Consider the following 20212-nt stretch of genomic DNA (forward strand, 5'->3'; position numbering starts at 1 on the left):
AGCATTGAGCTGGACGGTTTTGAACTTGAAAACTTTGTTCTTCAAAGTTTATTTTTCTGTCCATCCAGTGAGTGTTTCAATTGGCTGGGAAATGTGTTTTTTCTTTATTTCAATCCTTGCTCCCAGAGCATCCTTGCAATTAATATTTGTAGAGAGAATGTATTAGTTAACTACCTTGTGCCTCAAGGATATAGTTGCTCTAAAATAGGCTGAAATTATTACTTCTTACTACTTCGGCTTTGCATAAAAAGAAACATCTAACAGCCATGTAGCATTTAACATACCAGGAATCCTATCTGTTCTTCATGAGTTTTCACTTTTCCTGCTTTACTCTCTTCATTTCTTTAGTTTATCTTGACTGAGAAGGGAAGGGCTAGAGGCTACCATTTTTATGGGTTAAACTGCCAGCCAGTGGTCAGTGGTGCAGGTAGTATTAAATGAATGCCGGCCACGGATGGGCAAGACATATATTCTTGGCATTTGGAGTGCATGTAGATCGCGGCTGAGGATCGGGGACAGAATTCCATAAAGTACTCCAGGTAGTAGGAGAAGATGTTTGGCAAACCAGTTGATGCAGAAATCAATGAGAACACTGATCCCACATCGTTTCATCCTGAGCTGTTGACTTCATTTATCTACATATTTGATTTATTTGACATCCTATGCCTTCTGTCATCACTACCTCAATGTTTTTCACAAAACTTGCTTTCCAAAGGGTATTTCCAAGTTTAAGTAAACTTTAGGTAAATATGAAAATTGAGGTTTGGTCTGCTGGGGAAGGGTGAAGTAAGTTCCCAGGGTCAGAGAGATCACTATTGATTGTTTTGGAGAACCTGGTTGCAAAAGGGACTCATAGAAGAGATAAACATCTATGGAACAGGCTAGTGTTTGTCCAGAGAGGTGTGAAAAACATTAAAGTTAATAGGAAGATAGCACTTCTTGGTGGTTAAGGCTAATGTGAGTGCGCGACTGGGTCCATAAACACTGTTGTGTGCTGCTGGCAATAGAAGCCTTATGAAGCTCAGATTGCTATCATTGGCAAAGAAAGAACCCAAAAATGAGGAAGGAGAAAAAATAGGAATTAGGAACAGCTTTAAGATATACAGATTCAAGAGAGGTATACTGAAATTTTAGGTGGAAAAATAAGTCATGTTCCAGCATTTCCCATTTGCTAGACTTTCTGTAGGAAGAAAATTTAAAGAATATGGGAGTCGTTGACTTTGTTTTGAAGGGCTTGTACAGTTAGAAAGCATTTCATCTGCATAAATAAAAATATCTTGATAAGAAAATAATGAAACATACTTGTTTGTCTTAGACATCTGCAGACAGGTGAAGTGGAAATCACATACATGACGATTATAAGTGAAATACTGTACCATATAATTAGAGACAGCATGAACACAGAATCACTTTACTCCTCAGAAATGGATTTAATAATAAGCAATTAAAGTTAATTGCAAAACAATAGTTATCATTTTTCCCCGATCTTAGTCTCCAAATACAAATTATATATTAAACTACTTAATAGTCCATTAAAAGTCACTATACTTGCTCTTTGTATATAGCTACCAAATTTGGGTGTATATGAGAGAATTAATTTATTGCATGATTTAGTGAACAGCAATATTTGATAACTGATGTGAAGTAACCCTGACTCCCCTTATATTTTTGTTTTACAGCTGGGCTCATCCTCTTCTGTGCCTTTTACATCTATTTTTTCTCAACTTTTTATGACTGTTGTGGTTCCTCTCATCATTGGACAGGTAAGGTCTCCAGTTCTATCTGCTCTTTATAGATCAAATTGTGAATTATTGGGAAATGTCAGGACAATTGAAAAAAGACATAGAGGAAGAGACCATTAAATGAAAATGTAAGACTTTAAAACACCAGTTTTATCAATCACAATAGTCTCATCTTTTTATTTTTTTAGTTAATAACAATATGCTTTACAGATAGCTATATATAGGGACACCTACACAGAATCTCTTGATTTTTTTTTTTTTAATTTATCATCCCTTCTTCGTAGATACATAGCTAGCTTGAAAACATTTAGCAAGCCATTACCTTATTCTGCGATTTCCGATAAGGTCTCAGCATTTCTGACCATTGCTGGGAACAAGCACCTGTCTGGCCAGCTTCTTCATAGACTCCTCCACCAGCAGTTGTATTTGTGATCAGGTAATTGATAAACATTTCATCCTATTAGCGCTTAAATCCGATCTTAGAAAACTTAGTTTCCTTTACCATTCTTATTGAATTGGACTAATGGAATAAATTCTTATATTTTAACTTCTTATAACAAGGTAATAATAAGCACATTATTTAATTATAAGTATCTGCATTTTAATACAAGGTTGTTTTCTTACTCATAAAATTTAATGTACCACTCAACGGTAGGCCACTGCGTACAAGGAGGATTAAGTGTGTGAGGATAAGAGGATGATAGGTGTGGATTTAAGAGCAACTAGACTGAAGACTTGGTTCTACCTTTTATTTGCCATGTGACCTTTGGCAAATCATTTGATCTCCTTAGCTCCAGGTTCATAATTTATTAAATCATATAACCATAATACCCATCTGAAAGGGTTTTTCGTGCGGATTAAATGAAATATAGGTAGGTATAAAGTTTTTGTCATCATAGAACCTGACACAGGTAAGTGCTCCATAACAAAAACTAAACAGAAGGCAACTCGTTGAAATAGTAACTACAAAAATTTTATGTAAATACCAGGGGTGTCAGAAAATGTAAATAAGTAGACACTTTGGTCAACGTTGCTCAAGCAGTAGTTCGCCATAATCAGAAGTGTCTGGACGCTGATGGTAACCACTTTGAGCACCTCTTGTAATTGCAGAGGTCAAACGTTACTTGTATTCATCTTTTGTTTTCGGTATATATTGAGTATTACAATTATAATAGTTTTTTCTTTTCTTAAAATGTGTATACATTTTTTGACACCCTCTGTACTTATCTTTTGTTTACTTGTTAGCTATTTGCCTCTCCCATTAGACTTTATGCTTCATGAGTACAAGAGCCATAGTTGTTTGTTTACCCATTAAGTATGTGTTGAATGAACGAGTGAGGGAGTGAATGAGTGAGTTCCATCATCAATAAGGGAAACGCTGTGTCTTATGGAGACATAACGACTCACACCTGCCTTCAGCTCTAGACCATTTAAGCTGTGGATAGTATTCATTTAAACCCATACTGATTTTCTTGGTTCTGAAAATAATTTTGTATACTAACTATGGCTCATTCATTCTTCTTTAGTGGATCTTGGAAAGAGCTCTATTAATAATAAGTGTTTGGTTTAAAACCTATGGACAAAAAAAGATCTTTGTCTCAGTCATTCAGTCGTGTGTTTTTTTAATGTACAGGGATATATAATTTACATAATTAATATTTATCCAAAGAGAATAATGAATTGTTACATCGCTTGTCCTTTGCATGCCCAGTAGTAAAGTGTTACAGTAAATTATAAAGTAATAAAGGTATTCAAAAAGTAGTATGAGTGTTTTTAAAAGGAACTCTAAGTACCAAAGTACTTTAATTTTTTTCAAAGAGGAAGTCTATATATTAACATCTACTGGCCCCCCTCGCATGTTCTAGGATAGGAATTATCACGTCCTCATCTCCAGCTCTTGAAACCACCTTGCCTCCACCCTCTCCTACGTCCTTGCTCCCTTACCTTCAGGCGGTCAGTAAATGCCACCATTTCTGCCTCAGAAATCTTCCAGATCTGGCCTCTGCTACCCCATTCACACTGCCAGCGAGGATGCCACACCCTCATCGTCCCTTGTCAAAATTATTGCACCTCCCAACCGGCTCTGTTATGAGTCTCTTCTCATTTCTATCCAGTGTCTTTACTGCCTCCAGGGTAGTAAAAACAAATCAGCTTATGTTAGTCCTCTCCTTCAGAACTTCCTTCGTGGCTCCCTGCTGTCCATTCCTGTGTGGCGCTCAAAGCCCCTCACCACTGGGCCCCAAGCTGCTTCTGCAGTGTCGCCTCCTACCGTACCTTCACATAGGCTTCTCCGCTGCTTGCTGTACGCACGCCCCCCTCACGGCCCATGCCCCTGTGCTCCTCCATGCCTTCCATCTTACTCTTCCATCTTTTCTGCCAGCAAACTCTGCCTCATTCCTTAAGACTCAGTACAGAGATGCCCTCTGATGTGCAGTCAACCTGCTCTGACTCCCCTGGCCTAGACTAAATTCCATGGTCTTGATTCATATTTATCAGGAGAGATTGCAATTTATCTGTGAGCTTCCTGGAAGCAGAAACTATTATAAGTATATTTAAGAGCAGAATTGCTAGTAGTGTGTGAGCTATATAAAAAGACTGGCTAAAGAAAACTTTGAATTTACCCTCACGGAGCCCACAGCAGCCATTTCCCCTAGATCTCGTTTGCTAAAGAAAAACGCATAGCTGTCCTCATCTTGTTTTAAATTCATGAGCCCAAATTTAAAATGCTGTTCAGCACTCCCTAGAAATCTCTCTGTAGTTCCTTAGTATTATTTCACCCTGTCCTCTATTTTCCTCTCAGTCCCTTTTACTTCACCTGACACTCTCCCACTTGCCCATTACACTCGAGCCTCCCTGACTTTGCTTCTCTTTCTCATGCATGCCACCTTCATCCTGCCTTAGAAACTTTGCACTGGCTGTTCCTTCTGCTTGGAACACCTTCTCACCTTTCGCCTCCTCAGAAAGACCTTTCCTCACTATCACATCATCCAGTTTACACCTCTGCTTAATATGGATCTTTATCTGCTTCTTGTTTATTTGTCTTCTTTTTTTACTTTTTATTGGTCTCCTCTAACTTGAAGGTCAGCTCCATGAGATCGGAGACTTTGTCTGCTCGTTTATCTCCGTGTTCATTTGTAATCGATTGTCGCAGCCAAACCACGTGATGTGATCTTTGAGGATCTTGTAAACAGGGCTCATAGGTTCGCTTCAGAGGAAATAGATGCCAGGCAACGTGGCCTCATTTCTCGATCGTGACTAGCGGTGCCACATTATGAAAATAAACATTTCTATAGATTTTTGTATGCATCTTTTCAAATGAGATTTTATCTTTACTTTTTAAATAAACAGGAGGAACTAGAGGGAGAAGAAAGGACCAGGAAGGATAGGCTGAATGTATTTTCCTTAATCTTTTAGCGATGATGAAACTTTGTCCTTCAACTTTTAATCTATGTTTCTGAGAGTGAATTTGATTTTATTTTTCTGCGTGTTCCCCACACAATACTTCTTTTTGTTTGAAGTCATAATCGACTGTGATGTGACCTGAAGTCTAGTTTGCTCTGTGGCACTTCTTGGCTTCTAGGCCTCATTTTCTCCCATCATAGAATAAGGAGTTTGCTATTTTCCAACTGAAGATGCTATGACTCTGGGTAAGATTAGTCTTTACATACACGGTCGGGAAACTGCTTCTGATGTCACTTCTAGAAGGAAAGAAAATGTGTGTCATAATAATAATTCTTCCTTTCTGATAAATCCTTTTAATAAATCTAAGTGCTTGTGACAAATACTTATTTAATGCATTTTTGAAAGATTTACAAATAAATGTTAATGACATACAATTTCTACCACCTTTGGAGACTATTTTTCAAAACAGCACACTGAGCCCACTTTTTTTCTACAAGTTAATAATAAAAAGCTCGTCTATCATTTATCATCCATGCATTCTCTTGTCTCATTAGTGAGTTATTTCACAGTTTGGCTTTTCATATTAAATAGTCTTCAGCTAAAACTGAAGTTAATGCTATTAATGCTAGTAAAATTTTGCACTTATAAAATTATATTAGGTACGAACACTTTTCATTGCTTCACCTGAATTGTGCCGTGGGATATACTGACAAGTGTTGTGACAGAAACATCACCAGACTGGGACCTGGAAATAAAAATAGCCAGTACTTACCATGTACAGGCCCTGGTTCTAAAGGATTTCATATTTATTTAATTGCTTAATCCTCATTACATCTACTATTATATCTATTTTAGAGATGAGGGACAGGGAAGGAAAGGAATTTCCCCAAGAGCACAGAGTAAGGGGTAGAGCCAGGATTCCCAGTCTGGCCCACGTGGCTCCAGAGTCCATACTGTTAACCCCTGTGCCGTGATCCCCTCAGGACATAAAAGTCGTATTCCAGCTTTGTCACATTTTATGTAAGTTGTTTGGGCTCTCTGTGCCTCTGTCTTCAACTGTGAACTGAGCAGGATAATATCTGTATGACCTTTCTCATGAGAATGAGATGAAGAAATAGTGGGAAAAAATTTTTCGAAAAGTTAAGCAAGTGATGGGTGCTTATTGTATTCATTTATTATTGTGGTTTACACTTTTTACAAAGTGTACTGTATTATTTTGAATCTAGTCAATATTTAATGCAAAATATTCTTAAAGAAAAATGTTATATAAATTGGATTTGATTTTATATCCCTGACTATACCTTTCAATGGAATATTAATGAAAAAAACAAAACACTTTATGAAAATTTATGGATTCAATGGAATAGCAGGTAAAAATTGAAGAAACAATCTGAAGACACCTTGAAGAAAAATAAATTTTAAAATTCAGATTTAACATGAAAAAATACATATCATGTATCCCTACTCAAAAATCAATTTATAAATGTAGAGACAGAGTGGGAGAAAAAGCAAGAAAATGCCCTCAATAAAATGGAAACTAAAATGATGGATATTACATTTGTTCATTATCTCAGTGTGTTGACATTCTTCACCTAAGATGTGTTAATTTTTCAGGTTTCCAGCTTGTAGATCATGCAGTAATTGATATATGTTACTCAGCTTATTAGAAGTACAGGGATTCAAATTTAAGTTTCCCTTTATCCTTTACTGGTGCTTAATTTAAAATAAAGCAAATCAAAATGTAGAAGGTGAGACAAAATAAAGAGCAGTGGAAGATTTTTTTCCTTCTCTCTTCATAGGGAAAAGCAAACAAGTTAATGAGGATTTGTCACTTTATTTTGAATGCCTAAGTTTCTCTGAGCTGTGAGAGCAAATAAATTGGTATAGATTCTGAAGGAAGACACAACTAGCCCCCTCACCAATATGCCTTCCCCCCACCCATCTTGACTTTTTTTTCCTCCACGAGAGAATTCTGAGGCATCTATATCAGGTTTTGTTGATCTGTCTCTAGCAAAGTCTTGTTTCCTATAAGGTTTTAAACATTTCTATATGACAAAGAAGTTTGAAGAATTAAAAAATGACATGGATTCTTGACAAATGGAGAATGATGGTGTGAAAAGTGTAAGTAGCTAAACTAAGAGAAGATGAGATTTCCTGGAGTTTACATCTGAAGCACATCTTTGAGGCATTTCAACACTACTTCACCTATTACTTCATGAAACATTTTAACACTTTTCTGGCTATACAGTGCAAAAGCAGCTGCTTTGTGAATTTAATTTTAGAGGAAGATGGAAAAGCTTTATGGAGGCTGGCAAGATATAAAATGGTTTACTTAGAAAACACAGATAAATATCACTATAAGAGTAAAAACAGGGACAGACAATCTGTTTTCCTCCAGTGTTATTGTTTCACTTGTCGGTCTGTCCAATTCCCAACTTTCTAGTTGTTTGCTCTATCAAGATTAAGTATCTAGCATTAAAGCATTGATGTGTTTAGAAGAAATGCATTTTAGCTAGGAGGATGCAGGACTCAGGAGCCCCTGTTACTTGCCATATTGAAAGAGTCCTACTATAATGTGAGACTCTGAGTACCTTGTAATGAAGAAAGAGATTATTAGCTTAACTAAGTCAATTGCTGTTTATAAAGTTGATGATTAGAAGCTTGTCTTGGTTTTTAAAATGGCTTTGGCTTTCTAGTTATACCTCATTTATATGAGGTGTGATCAAAAAATTCAGTAAAGGCTGCTGCCGAGTGCCATCCAACGGAAAGGCAGAGATCTTCAATATGGGAAGCAGCACATCGAACCTTAGTAACCAGTGTGTGACAAGTTTCAACTTGTTCCATGCAGTCAGTCGGTTGTGAGCTACGGTTGAGAGAAAGTGTGTTTTAAAGTATGAGGTAAATCATCCTCCATCATGACAATGCTCCGTGTCACACGTTGCTTTTGGTATACAGCAATTTCTGTCAAATAAAAAAAACATTACATTGTGTCCTCATCCACCTTATTCATCGGCTCTGGCACTGTGTGACTTCTGGCTCTTTCCAATGTCAAAATGACCATGAAAGTAAATGTTTTGAATTGATTCAGGGCATCGAGGCAGCCACAACAGCGCAACTAAAGATACTCACAAAAGAGGACTTCCAGAACTGCTTCAGATAGTGGCAAGAATGAGGGGATAAGTGTATTCAAAGCAAGGAGGAGTATTTTGAGGTGGATTAATGGCAATGTGTCTTTTGCTGTAATAATTTTTTTTTTTAATTTAAACATTCACTGTATCTTTTGGTCACACCTCGTATTTATTTGTTTATTTTGTCAGAGGGGGAGAAAGTGGTAGTGGGACAGGAAGACACTTACCTTGGGAATTAGGATCATACATTCCGTAACCTATTGCAGAGCGAGGGCTTTTGTGTTTTTAACCATTTTATGTTAAAACAAAACAGCATCAATTTCAATAACTCCATGCAATTTCCATTTATTTTACTTCCTAAAGGAGTTGAATTGTATTAAATTTGGGCAGCTACCAGGTTTATGCTACCAAACACAACAGGTTATGAAATGACCTTTTCAATGAAGACCCTCTGTAGCCTTCCAATAAGCAGCTACACCCACGGTGACATACCTGAACATGGGTCCGTCTGGGTCCGTCGAGTGCTGTTATCCCAAATGTATGATTTAATTCCTCAGTGTATCACACTGTGTGATGGACTGCTCTTCGTTCTCTATACTTCACTACATTTTAATTGTAAAGAAAGAAATGAACACTAGATAAATTACTGTGGTTTGGGATCACTTCTACATAAATATTTTTTTTTTTTATAAATCCAACTGTAACTTTAATTACAAGATCTGCTTTTTGGAAAAAGTATACACACACACACAGACACACACACACACACACACCACTGCATTCCCTTCATTCCATGCCACCCAACCTTCATGGTATCGTGCGTGTGTCTTTCTTGTACCAATGGGTCAGCTTTCTGTCAGGAGTCTGTTTATTAACACTGGTATTTCACTTACTGAGTCCTTGAGAATGGGCAAAGTTGATCTAACAGTCATTTGTTCAAAGGTTCTCTTGAGAGTGGTTTATTTTGTTCTTGAGTATCTGTGAAGGTATGTTCCATTGCGAATTAGGCCTTTTCAGTGACAGAGTAGAAGATGACAGAATCCCATCAGCCTTGTCAGAAGTTCCCTGACCTCATTATTGCTAATGGATCATGGTAATTCAGCCTGTTGTGAAATCTCATGTTCAATTATGCAGGATAATGAGTGACTCAAAACTTAATATGTCTCAACTATAGTCCTTATTATAGAGCTTGTTCAGCTTCTTTCAAAAGTAAAAGGTTTTAAATAGAGTGATTCACGTATATATCCAAACGAAAGTTATCACCGGTATTCAGACTGTCCTGATTTTAAATATCTGATTTGGTTTTCAAAATGAGAGGCTTACTATATAAGTTTAAATTTGATTGGTCCTTTTATAGGAAAGTTAGAACAGGTTTATTCATTTTTAAGTGTTAATTCTGGAATTCTGAAAGCATACAAATGGCATTTGTCTTTGGATTCACAAAAACTCTAGATGTTCAGAGTTTGAATTATTTAAGCTCCCATAACACATGCACTTTTGCTTTTCAAGCATGAGTTATAATTTAATTAAAAACTTCTGGTGCATTGCTAGCATTTTAAATATTAATATGTTCCATGGATCACTTTCGATTATCTACTGTCTTGAAATTCTTGAAGATGTCAGATTTTTAAGATTCCCAAAGTTGTACTTGGAATTGTCTGTTGAGGCAAAGGGGACTGTGATAATTACACACATCCATTAGGATGAGCAGAGGAGATAAACTTTGGGGAGGCTTAATGGGCATGTCTCAGTGACAGCTAGCAAAGAGCATTTGGCATGATTAAGGATGGATTTGAATGCCGTTGAAAATACACTCTCATTATGGACACCAGTGGAAGTTGCACTATAAATGTTAAATTCCCCTGAAAAAGAGTGGTGTGGCAGGGGAGCTTTGAAATCCACTGTGGCCATCATCCAAATGACTCTTCTTTTATGTCTTTCTGCTGTCACAATCACTTTGCAATGCCCAACTCAGCTCCCCACATCTCTGCAAAGAAGCAACCTGTTGATCTCTGTATTTCAGATTGTCCGAAGATACATCAAGGACTGGCTTGAAAGAACAAAACCTCCTTTTGGTGCTGTCAGCAGCTGTGTGCTGCTCATGATCATCTACACAACATTCTGTGACACGTTCTCTAACCCAAATATCGACCTGGATAAATTCAGCCTTGTTCTCGTATTGTTTATCAGTAAGTTGGAAGATGGGCTATCCTTGCTATCCGCTCGGTCTCCTCAGTCGCAAAGCAGAGCAATCTGTGTTCTCTGAATCTATTTTGAATGTTAATTTGATTAGAAAAGAATGCTTAGTGTCATATGTACTCAGTGACTTTGTCACATCTATGTGTTCTTTCAAAAGACAACAGCTATGCACTTACGACATATTCTCCTTTGTGTTTCTATGTCTGATTTACGATAGTTGATGCCAGGTGAAAGAAGCCAGAATATACGTCAAATTCAAACATTAGACTGAGCACTTTTTTTGCCATATTTATTTTATTGTAACTTTAAGCTAATCTTATTCTTTATTGTGCATTAAAAGTAGGATTTATAATATATGATACTATTATTTTATAATAAATGGCTGAATTGGTTAAAACATGAATATTTACATCATCTTTCTATTAAAATATACCCAAAGTAATATCATTGCATTGTAAGAAGTCGCAGACTATAAAATGCCAGGCTCAACAATTTGTTTATATATCATCTATGGCTGCTTTCAATTAGAAAGCAGAACTGAATAGTTGCCATAGAACCCATATAGCCCTCAAGCCTGTGACCCTTTAAGTAAACTTTGCTGACTTCTGCTCCAGCGTAGAGATGGCAGGAAGAGAATGGGTGTCCCTAGTAGGTAGGGAGCGTCAACCACAGAGGAGCTCAGTCTGGATTTATAAGTCATTTAATCCTGCCTATTTCACACGTCTCAGCCTCCATCAAGCTACAGGCACAGCTCAGAACAATATTTTTAAATGTAATAAGTAATTAAAGCATTGGTTGTTAACAACAACAACGAAAAAAAGAAATCTTTTGTTTCATTTACCCTGTAATACCAAAGGCAGCTTTTGGTCATTTTAATATTGAAGAACCACCTGTTATTAAAATCAACATGAGTTATTCCAAAATATTTATTATAATGCTCCCTCATCTATGTTATTTGCTATAAATACTCACAGTATAAACCAGGTCTTTCTAAATTGAACAAATTAAATAACCAAATCATAAATCAAAGGATTTTAGATTTGCTCTGAGAAGATATAGATTATATCTGGGGATGTCTTCAATAAGACAGGTTGAGTCCCACTCATTTAAATGATGTTATCAGTATAGCAATTTATGTGTGTTTGCTTGGTATTCATTTGTTTTTCTATTTGAGTCCCCATAAGTTTTAGATGAAACTAAGCATACCAGTAGATATGCTACAGATACTGTTTTTATAGTGCTAATTTAGATTCAATCTTTTTTTTTCTTCTTCAGTATTTTCTATCCAGCTGAGCTTTATGTTTTTAACCTTCATCTCTTCAACAAGGTAAGTGTTTTGGTATTTCCTGTTGTTAGTTTCTGAATGAGGAATCGTGCTCTTGACTTGATTTCTATGCCACTACTATGCGGTTCTCATTTTTCTCCTGTCTCCCCATCTTTCTCCTGCCACCCTCAAGTTGGGGACATTATGAAAGGGTCTGTCGTTGGCCCTTGTTTCATCTGTTCATATCGTGTGCTTAGACAGCCTCCTGCATTCCACTTGAGCTGTCAGCTGTCAGCTGGTGATTTTCGAGCCTACACCTTCCATTCCCATGTTTTTCCTGAGTTCCAGCACAACTTACCACTGACCATTTAGATGTCGTCACCTGACTGTTAATAAAGCCTCAGACTCAAGATATTCAGAATGGAATTAATCTTTCCCCCCCAACACTTTCCCTCTCACTTCTTCACTTATTGCTAATGTCACCACCATCCACAGAGTTACTCAGACTAGAACGCTTCACATCATTATTTTTTTAAATCTCTTAACCCTACCTCTGGAATACTTTTTGTGCCTCCCAAGCCATTTCCCTAATTCAGGCTCTTGTTGCCTCTTCTCTCCTTAGACTATTACAATGGATATCTTACTGGTATTTTCATTTCTAGGCCTAACTTTTTTTATGCATTTCCTCCTGCTTCCAATCACCCAAGTTCTAATACTAGTGCTCTTGTTTAGAGATTTTCAGTGGTTATCCGGTGCCTGCAGAATGAAGTTCACTTTGGGGGGCTAAGGGCAAGGCCAATTTCGTGCACCACTACTAGCAGTCATGCCATCTAAGCTTTAGGTTGAGGTAAAATCTTCGCTGTCCCTTAAAAGAACCTCATGCTTTCTCATTTCTGTTCTTTGCTAAGGCTGCCCTCATGTCAAAATTGGTCTCCGTAGCCTAGTTCATCTTTTCTGTTCTGAAAGGCTCGCCTCTAAAGCAACTTCCCCCACCAGGACTATACACGCAACAGACATTACTTTAGCCTTTGGTATGAGAGAGTTACCGTAGTGAATGCCACAAGTACGAGATGATTCTGATCGTGGATGAGTTTACAAACTAGATATATGCACTGATAACTAAGTGTCCTCTTAGTGGTGCAGTAAGCCAACCTGTAGTCAGTTCAAAGGAGAAAGCACTTCCAAAGACAGTGACAGAGCAAGGCTTCGTGGAAGAGACTGGGTTTGACATGAGTCATAAAGAATGGCTAAGGGGGTTCTTGATGGGAGAAGAAGCAACAATGCAAATGTGGGTGCACGCATGCACACACACACACACACACACACACACACACACACACACACACACACACTAAGATATGGTGGGACAATAAGAGTAGAGGAAAATTAAAACTAGTAATAGTGTCCGAAAAGGTAAGCATGGGCCAGATTGGCAGGCCCGTCAACACCAGGTGATGGCCATTGTTGCCACGAGGGAAAGGGCCTGGTTGTTTATGAGGCCTGATTGTGTCAGAGCAGTGGATGGCTGAGGCCTCACATTAGGCAGCTGGCTCTTACAGCACTGGGTATGGCAGGAGGCTGATTGCAAACAGTCAATAAAAACGTATTGATTGGTGTAATTTGAAGCATTTTCCAAAGCCTGTGATCATGATTTATGAGTAAGAGTAAAGCCTGAGGCCATTAAGTCACAGAGCAAATGTGACTTATTTGGGTAAGTCTGAGAGTAGGTACTATTTTTAACTTCCTCTTGTAAATGGTTATGTCACCTTAGGAAAGACGTTTGCATTTCACTGGCTGTTTGCTGGTCTTTGTGGCAGTAGTGATCATCAGACCCGCTCATCCTGTCCCATCAGACTAGGTGGGATGCAGATATCCTGTCAAGAAAACTTCTTGAAACGCTCAGAATAGCCCCTACAGGGATTGCTAAAGGAGAGGCGGTAGTATCACAACTAGGTGAATTAAAATTGAAAATGTTCAGCCTAAAGTAGACTGGACTTAGGCCTTGTGGTTTCGAGACCCTTCTGTTGCCTTAGTCTACCTCCACTGAAGTTCTGTTGCATTTTAAACTTGGCCCAATGTCACATGTGCATGTGTCTTTGATAAACAACAGAATATGGAGTGGCTATAATCACACTCTTGGGTAATTGTTGTGTAGCTCCAAAATATTTCATTAAAATTTAGGGATTTTTTTTTTATTGTACAAAATTTAGAAGATGGTTTTCACTTTGTTTTTTTGTGTTTTTTTTTTCATGCTGGGAGACCCTATAGCACCTGAGGATTTTATTGGAAGAACGAAAAATACCAGCATTTATTGATCCCTGTTTTGTGCCAGGCACTGAGCTAGGAATGGTGCACATTATTTCGTGTACGTCTGATAGCACAGGTTATGATACCATGCAGTTTTGTGTCTATTTTGCAGGTGAGGACCCTCATTCAGAGTAGTTTAGTAACTTGCCTAAAATCAGATTTTAGTAGGTTAGGAACTTACCCAAAATCTCATGGCAAGTAGTACGCCTAGAGTCGAAATTCATTTGCATTTGACATTTCCAAAGCATTGATCCATGCTTTTTCTATTGCACGAAACTACTTCAGTTACTGTTAAAACTCTTAATACTTGTTTTGGTTAGAGAATGTTTAACTGGATTCTTCAAGTGCACACGGAGGCACAAACAAATTAATCAAAGAAAACAAGAACTGGAACTGAGAACCCATTGGTTTATATACTGTTGAGTTTGATTTTATTTTCCTACTTTTTGTTCCTTCCTGCTAAAAATCAGTGAAATTGACGTGTGGATTTTTTTCTCTCATCTTTTTCTTACCAATTCAGTAAATCTAAACACCAACCCAAATATCAAGACATAAAAATCTCAGCATAGAAATCAGTCTTTTTTTTTGTACAGTACACCACTGACCTCTGATGATGGAAGTTCAGCATAAACCAGGAGAGACCCAGCCTAGAAAACTTTCCTTCAACACTCTGTTTACCTGGTTAACATTCCGTAGATTTACTGACCTGATATGTTACCATTCTCATGTATGGCATGTGAACCTCTTCTACTCTGAGTTTTTAAAATACATTTGAGAGTTATCATTCTGTGTTCTCATTTCTCTGTCTATAGAAAAGTGTTCTGGTTATAAATTCCAACTTTGCTGTCAGACGGACTTGAGTTTCAATCCTACTTAATAACTTGGTAATTTTTGTTTGTTTCATCATTTATAAAATGGAGACAGTAGTAGTATCTATCTCATAGGGTCATTTGGAGAATTAAATAATAATGCTTATAGCCCTCAGCATAATACCTAGCATACAGTAAGTGCTCAATAAATGTTAGCTACTGTAGAATATTTATTATATCAAAATAGTTTATATTATTTCAAGAATTAATTATGGAAAAGAGGGGATTCTAATGTCTAGCTTTATAATACATTCTTTTTGATGTGTCTGTGTCACAGTTGCTAGAAAATGAAAATTGATTCATCAAACCAATAGTCAGTCATCCATACTGACCTATGCTTTCTGAAACTTTGGAAAGCTGTCAAGGTTAAAAAAAAAAATGTTGAAAAGGCTTATAAAAAGAACAGTAGTTGGGAGCCCAGAGTTAGGTAAAGGGGAGGAGAGGGGGAGGTAGAAGAAGGAAAAGGGGGTCAAATACATGGTGAGGGAAGAACTGACTCTGGGTGGTGAACACACAATGTGATACATAGATGGTATATTATAGAATTGTACACTTGAAACCTATGTAACTTTACTAACCAATGTCACCCAAATAAATTTAATAAATGTATATACACTCATTCATTCAACACATACTTAATGGGTACACATTCTGGGTTTGTAATGGTAAACAACTGTGGCTCATGTACTCATGAAGCTTAAAGTCTAATGGGGGAGGCAAATAATTAACAAGTGAACAAAAGATAAGTACAAAAGGTGCCAAAAAATGTATACACATTTTAAGAAAGGAAAAAACTATTAAAACTGTAATACTCAATATATACCAATAACAAAAGATGAATACAAGTCACGTTTGACTTCTGCAATTACAAGAGGGGCTCAAAGTGGTTACCATCAGCGTCCAGACACTTCTGATTACGGCCAACTACTGTTTGACCAATGTTGACCAAAGTGTCCACTTGTACACATTTTTTGGCACCCCCAGTATATATACGAATATTTATATATACGACAGAGTAATAGAAACCTAGAATGTCACTTGAGTGACAAAAGAAACCATTGACAAGAGAAAAGGAAGAAAACAAATATTCAATGTTTGTATAGGTCTTTTAATCCTTATCAGTACATTTTCAGTCAGATGTCTCAGTGGGCCTCTCACCATAGCCCTGGGAGAGAAAAAGGGTGGGAGAGGAAGAAAGGGAGGGAGGGAAGGAAGAAGACAGTGTCCTTAATGGTAAAACTCTCACCATTTCAGAGATGAGCCACTAAGCCACAGAGCTCAGGGTAACTTAATTAGTGCCACTCAGCTAATGACAGACGAGGTCATCTCCTAAAATGAGTAAAGACAAAACACAGGAACAGAGGTTAACAAAGAAAACTACTTCACGTGGAAGTTTCCTCTCCTAAATACAGTGGGCTTAGACGGAACTCTCTCAGAGGACCTTCACTGCTCCACATTCCGTGATTCTGCTTGTAAAACTTTCTGACATGTTTTCCTTTGTGGGCGCTGCAAGGGAAGGCAAAATAAATATTATGTGGAAAATGCTGATTGAAAGCTTCATAAGAGAGAATAAAAAGACCAGTTGGGAAGAAAAGGAAATAAACATCTCAAGGGAAGCCAAAGTGATCAAAAGAATTATAAAAACAGGATAAAAAGCAAATCAATATTACAAAGAGATAAGGTAGAATTAGAAAATAAATAGTAATGTGATTCCTTTTAAAAATGTGAACAGACACAATAGAGATGCTAATCCCTGAAAATAATTATGGTTATGACTGTTTAAATACAATGTGCAGCACTCTTCGTTTCCTGTGCATTGTCATGACTTCCCACCAGTAAGCAGTCCCTTGACAGTGCCTGGCTGAGGGAGGGTTACTTAACAAGATAGCTGCTCTCATCCATTAAATTTTGTGGTGGTTTTTGTTTTTGTCTCTGTTTTTTTTTGTTTGTTTGTTTCATTTTTTATAATTTCCTTCTCAAAGGAAAACTTACCTCCAAAACTGGGGGCAGCCTACTTACTAGGTCTGTGACTTTGGGGAAGTTGTTTAACCCCTTTGTGCTTCCATTCCCTTTGTGCAAAAAGCAAGGCAATGCTACTCCCTACCTTATAAGGCTGTCCTGAGAAGGAAGAAATACCGGAAGCAACGTGCTTAGAAAAGCAAAGCGCTCAATGTTTATGGCTGTGGTTATACATCACCATCCTCATCTTCCTCATCATGAATGGAAGGTTAAGTGAGTGTCGGCTCTGTTGGTTTCCCCAAGATCCATGATGGGAAGCAGTCTGCTACTTTGAAAAGTATAAGTCAGCTCTGCTTAGGGAGAATATTGTTCTTAACCTTAATCATTCCATTTTTGTTTACGGATCCTCCCTCCTGATTGACAGGCTTTATGTCAGTAGAACTATACGGCGGTGTTTCACTCAGATCAGGCCAGAAACCTCCCAGTGTGGGCCTAGCTTGGCTCCCTACCTGAAACAGAGGACAGCCAAGTGTGACTTGCGAATATCCTCTTTAATTACAGTAAGTGCTGCTCTAACCAATGGCAGCCAGCGCCTGGTTAAATGAGAGCCCTCTTGGCCAGAGAGATTTTGACACACTGGAAATGTGCTCTAATCTGGAAAAGAACAAATATCAAGCAGAACAAAGTTCGCCAAAGGAGAAATGTATTGCCAGACGCTCTTGGAAGAAAACCAAACTGCACAGATCCAGATGCAGCAACAATTGGTTAGGACAAGGGCAGCAAAAGACCAAAACAAAGGCCTTGGTGGTGTTGCGAACACCACAAGCATTGCTGGAGGACAGCCCAAAACTCAGCCAGTTGGTTAGGCTGCCTGTTCCACAATGACCGGGGTGGGGATTCATTCCTGTAGAAGTGATTTACTTACTGTGAACTGACTGTACATCATATTCCCCAACTTGCCCACTTCGAGTCTTTGTAATTTCTCAGGTTCCCAGGCCTCAGTATTGCTTCCAACTCTGTGGATGAGTGAAGTGCCTCACGCTTCATAAGAAAGTAAAATCTCTGATGTACATTGCCTCCGCTTTCCCATTCTCTACCTGAACACTCTCCGTATTTTTCACTCACCTCGTCTTTTGTTTCGTACTCAACAGACTATGGGAGACACACAGACTATGGGGGACACCCCGTCTCAGGCTAATACCCTCAGTCCTGTCCTCTCAGGCCCATTTAAGGAGCTGGCTTCATCAGTTGTTTCTAGCGGCTGCATCTTCACTCTCTCTATGTAATCATGTTCACATCTCCCATGATCCTTTTCTTCTCTTCATCGGATTCCTTGAAAACATGTCCCCTCTCATGACCACCGATTCAGTACACTCACACTTAACAAGATAGCTGCTCTCATCCATTAAATTTTGTGGTGGTTTTTGTTTTTGTCTCTGTTTTTTTTTGTTTGTTTGTTTCATTTTTTATAATTTCCTTCTCAAAGGAAAACTTACCTCCAAAACTGGGGCCCCCCACCCCCCAGACCTCACTGGACTTCTTCCATTCCCTATTTCCATTAATGCTTTACTGCTCTGCTCAGTCGTATATGCTTTAATTCTCTTAATTCCTCTTCCTCTCGCAAAGCAACAATAACAATAAAAGTATCAACCAGCGTGTATTAAACACTTCCAAGTTGCCAAGTTCTTAACGGACGTTGGTATTTATCCTCACAGTGACCCTTAAAAGGTAGGCAGTGTTATACCTGTTTTATATACAAACAAAAGGATGGTCTGGGTTTAAATGCTGGTGCATTTGCCCCAAAAGCCTGTGCTCTTAAGCTGTTGGGAGAATATTTCATAGAGATCAGCAGGCGACAAGTTCTAATTCTGTCTTCACGTCTCTTGCCACCATCTCCTGCCTTCACTATGATTCTTCAGGCCCTTTCGCTCTCTGCTTCCTGCCTCGCCTCATCATCTTCAGTCTTAGACCACGTGTGCTCACTCCTCTGCACCCTCCTCATCCCATCTTGTCCAGTCCACACTCCTTGTCACAAGCTGATGTCCCTGCACACACGTCAGCCTGAGGAATCTGTCCTTTGCCAGCTGCTCCAGCACTCCCGTACTTCAGTTTCGCTATTCCTTACCTAACAGACACGTCTGTACGTGTCTAAGCCTGTTCTTTGAAGCCCAGATCAATTGTTAGTTCCTTCAAGAAGGTTCTCTACGCGTTCCATCATCATAGCACACTCCCCTGCCAAGCTTGAGATAATCCTCCTTTTCAATGCCAAATCTGCCCTCTCTCTCTCTCTCTCTCTCTCTCTCTCTCTCTCTCCTCCATCCCTTCCTCTCCCCCCTCTCCCTCTCGCCCTCGCCTCCTCATTCTCGATCTCTTTCTCTTTTGTAGAATATATATCTGTATTCCCTTCCTCCGTGCATTTATAGAGCCTTACGTAGCTCCTTTCACATTGAGCCTACGTGAGGAATAAAGGGATCTAGGAATGTGTCAGCCGTGTAGTGCAATGTTTAAAAAATAAGAGTGGTATCACAATAAAAATATGAGAACAAAATGTAGGAACAGTAAGGCAATCTTATTATACTCAAGTGATATGTACCCACACAGAATCCTCAGCTGAGGTGGGACACCAAAAATGCGGTTTGGAAAGCTATTAACGAGCTGGAGATAAGACTGTTTAGGAAGCGTGAGCATATGTGACTTTCCAGAGGAGAGAAGACCAAGGACAATGAAATATTTTCTTAACATATGTACAAGAAATGGGGAGGAAGAGGAGAAGATGGTCCTTCCCCTCTCAAGCGAGATTATGACAAAGAAAACAGGATGTGGGGACCTATTTAGGGAAGATAGGTCCCTATGCACATTTTCTCCCAACAAAAGTTACATATGAGGCTGAGGTTACGAAGTGAAATGGGACCTCTTTCTTTAGAGATCTTTAAAAATCAGATAGATTGTGACATCTGCAGCTATACGGGTGCCAGCAGTTTCCAGCACACTTTTCCATTTGCTGGCTCTCTTGCCTGAGTTCAGGGCAAAGAGTGAAGAGATGCACTATGTCTTCAAACTGATTCTGCAGGAAGGAATCCTTTCTAACATAACAAAGACACAATAATAATTACATTTCTAACCTTTTTCCTGGTTCTCTAAATCTTTATACGAAAATAAAAATCTGAATATGATATTCACCTGTACCGATCCCCCTAACATATAATGAATGGGCTTTGATTAAGTGAGATTTTCTTCTTTTAATGCCTAACATACTAAATAACAATAGTAGAATAGTAACATAGTTTTAGAGGATAGACACAGGAGCCAGACTTGATTTAAATCCTGGCTCTGTCACCTGTT

At 38.4% G+C, this 20212-nt stretch overlaps 1 protein-coding gene across 2 annotated transcripts in view; it reads left to right on the forward strand.

The window, feature by feature from the left end:
- Positions 1 to 20212, forward strand: part of SLC10A7 (solute carrier family 10 member 7) — a 213493-nt gene that overhangs the window by 165935 nt on the left and 27346 nt on the right. For both annotated transcript variants that reach the window (XM_019730736.2, XM_074338462.1), the window contains 3 exons: positions 1680 to 1763; positions 10296 to 10461; positions 11747 to 11798. In XM_019730736.2, the coding sequence (XP_019586295.2) occupies positions 1680 to 1763; positions 10296 to 10461; positions 11747 to 11798 (302 nt within the window). The remainder of the gene's footprint in view (positions 1 to 1679; positions 1764 to 10295; positions 10462 to 11746; positions 11799 to 20212) is intronic.

Source organism: Rhinolophus sinicus, linkage group LG07 (assembly GCF_036562045.2).
Source record: "Rhinolophus sinicus isolate RSC01 linkage group LG07, ASM3656204v1, whole genome shotgun sequence".
NCBI lineage: Eukaryota > Metazoa > Chordata > Mammalia > Chiroptera > Rhinolophidae > Rhinolophus > Rhinolophus sinicus.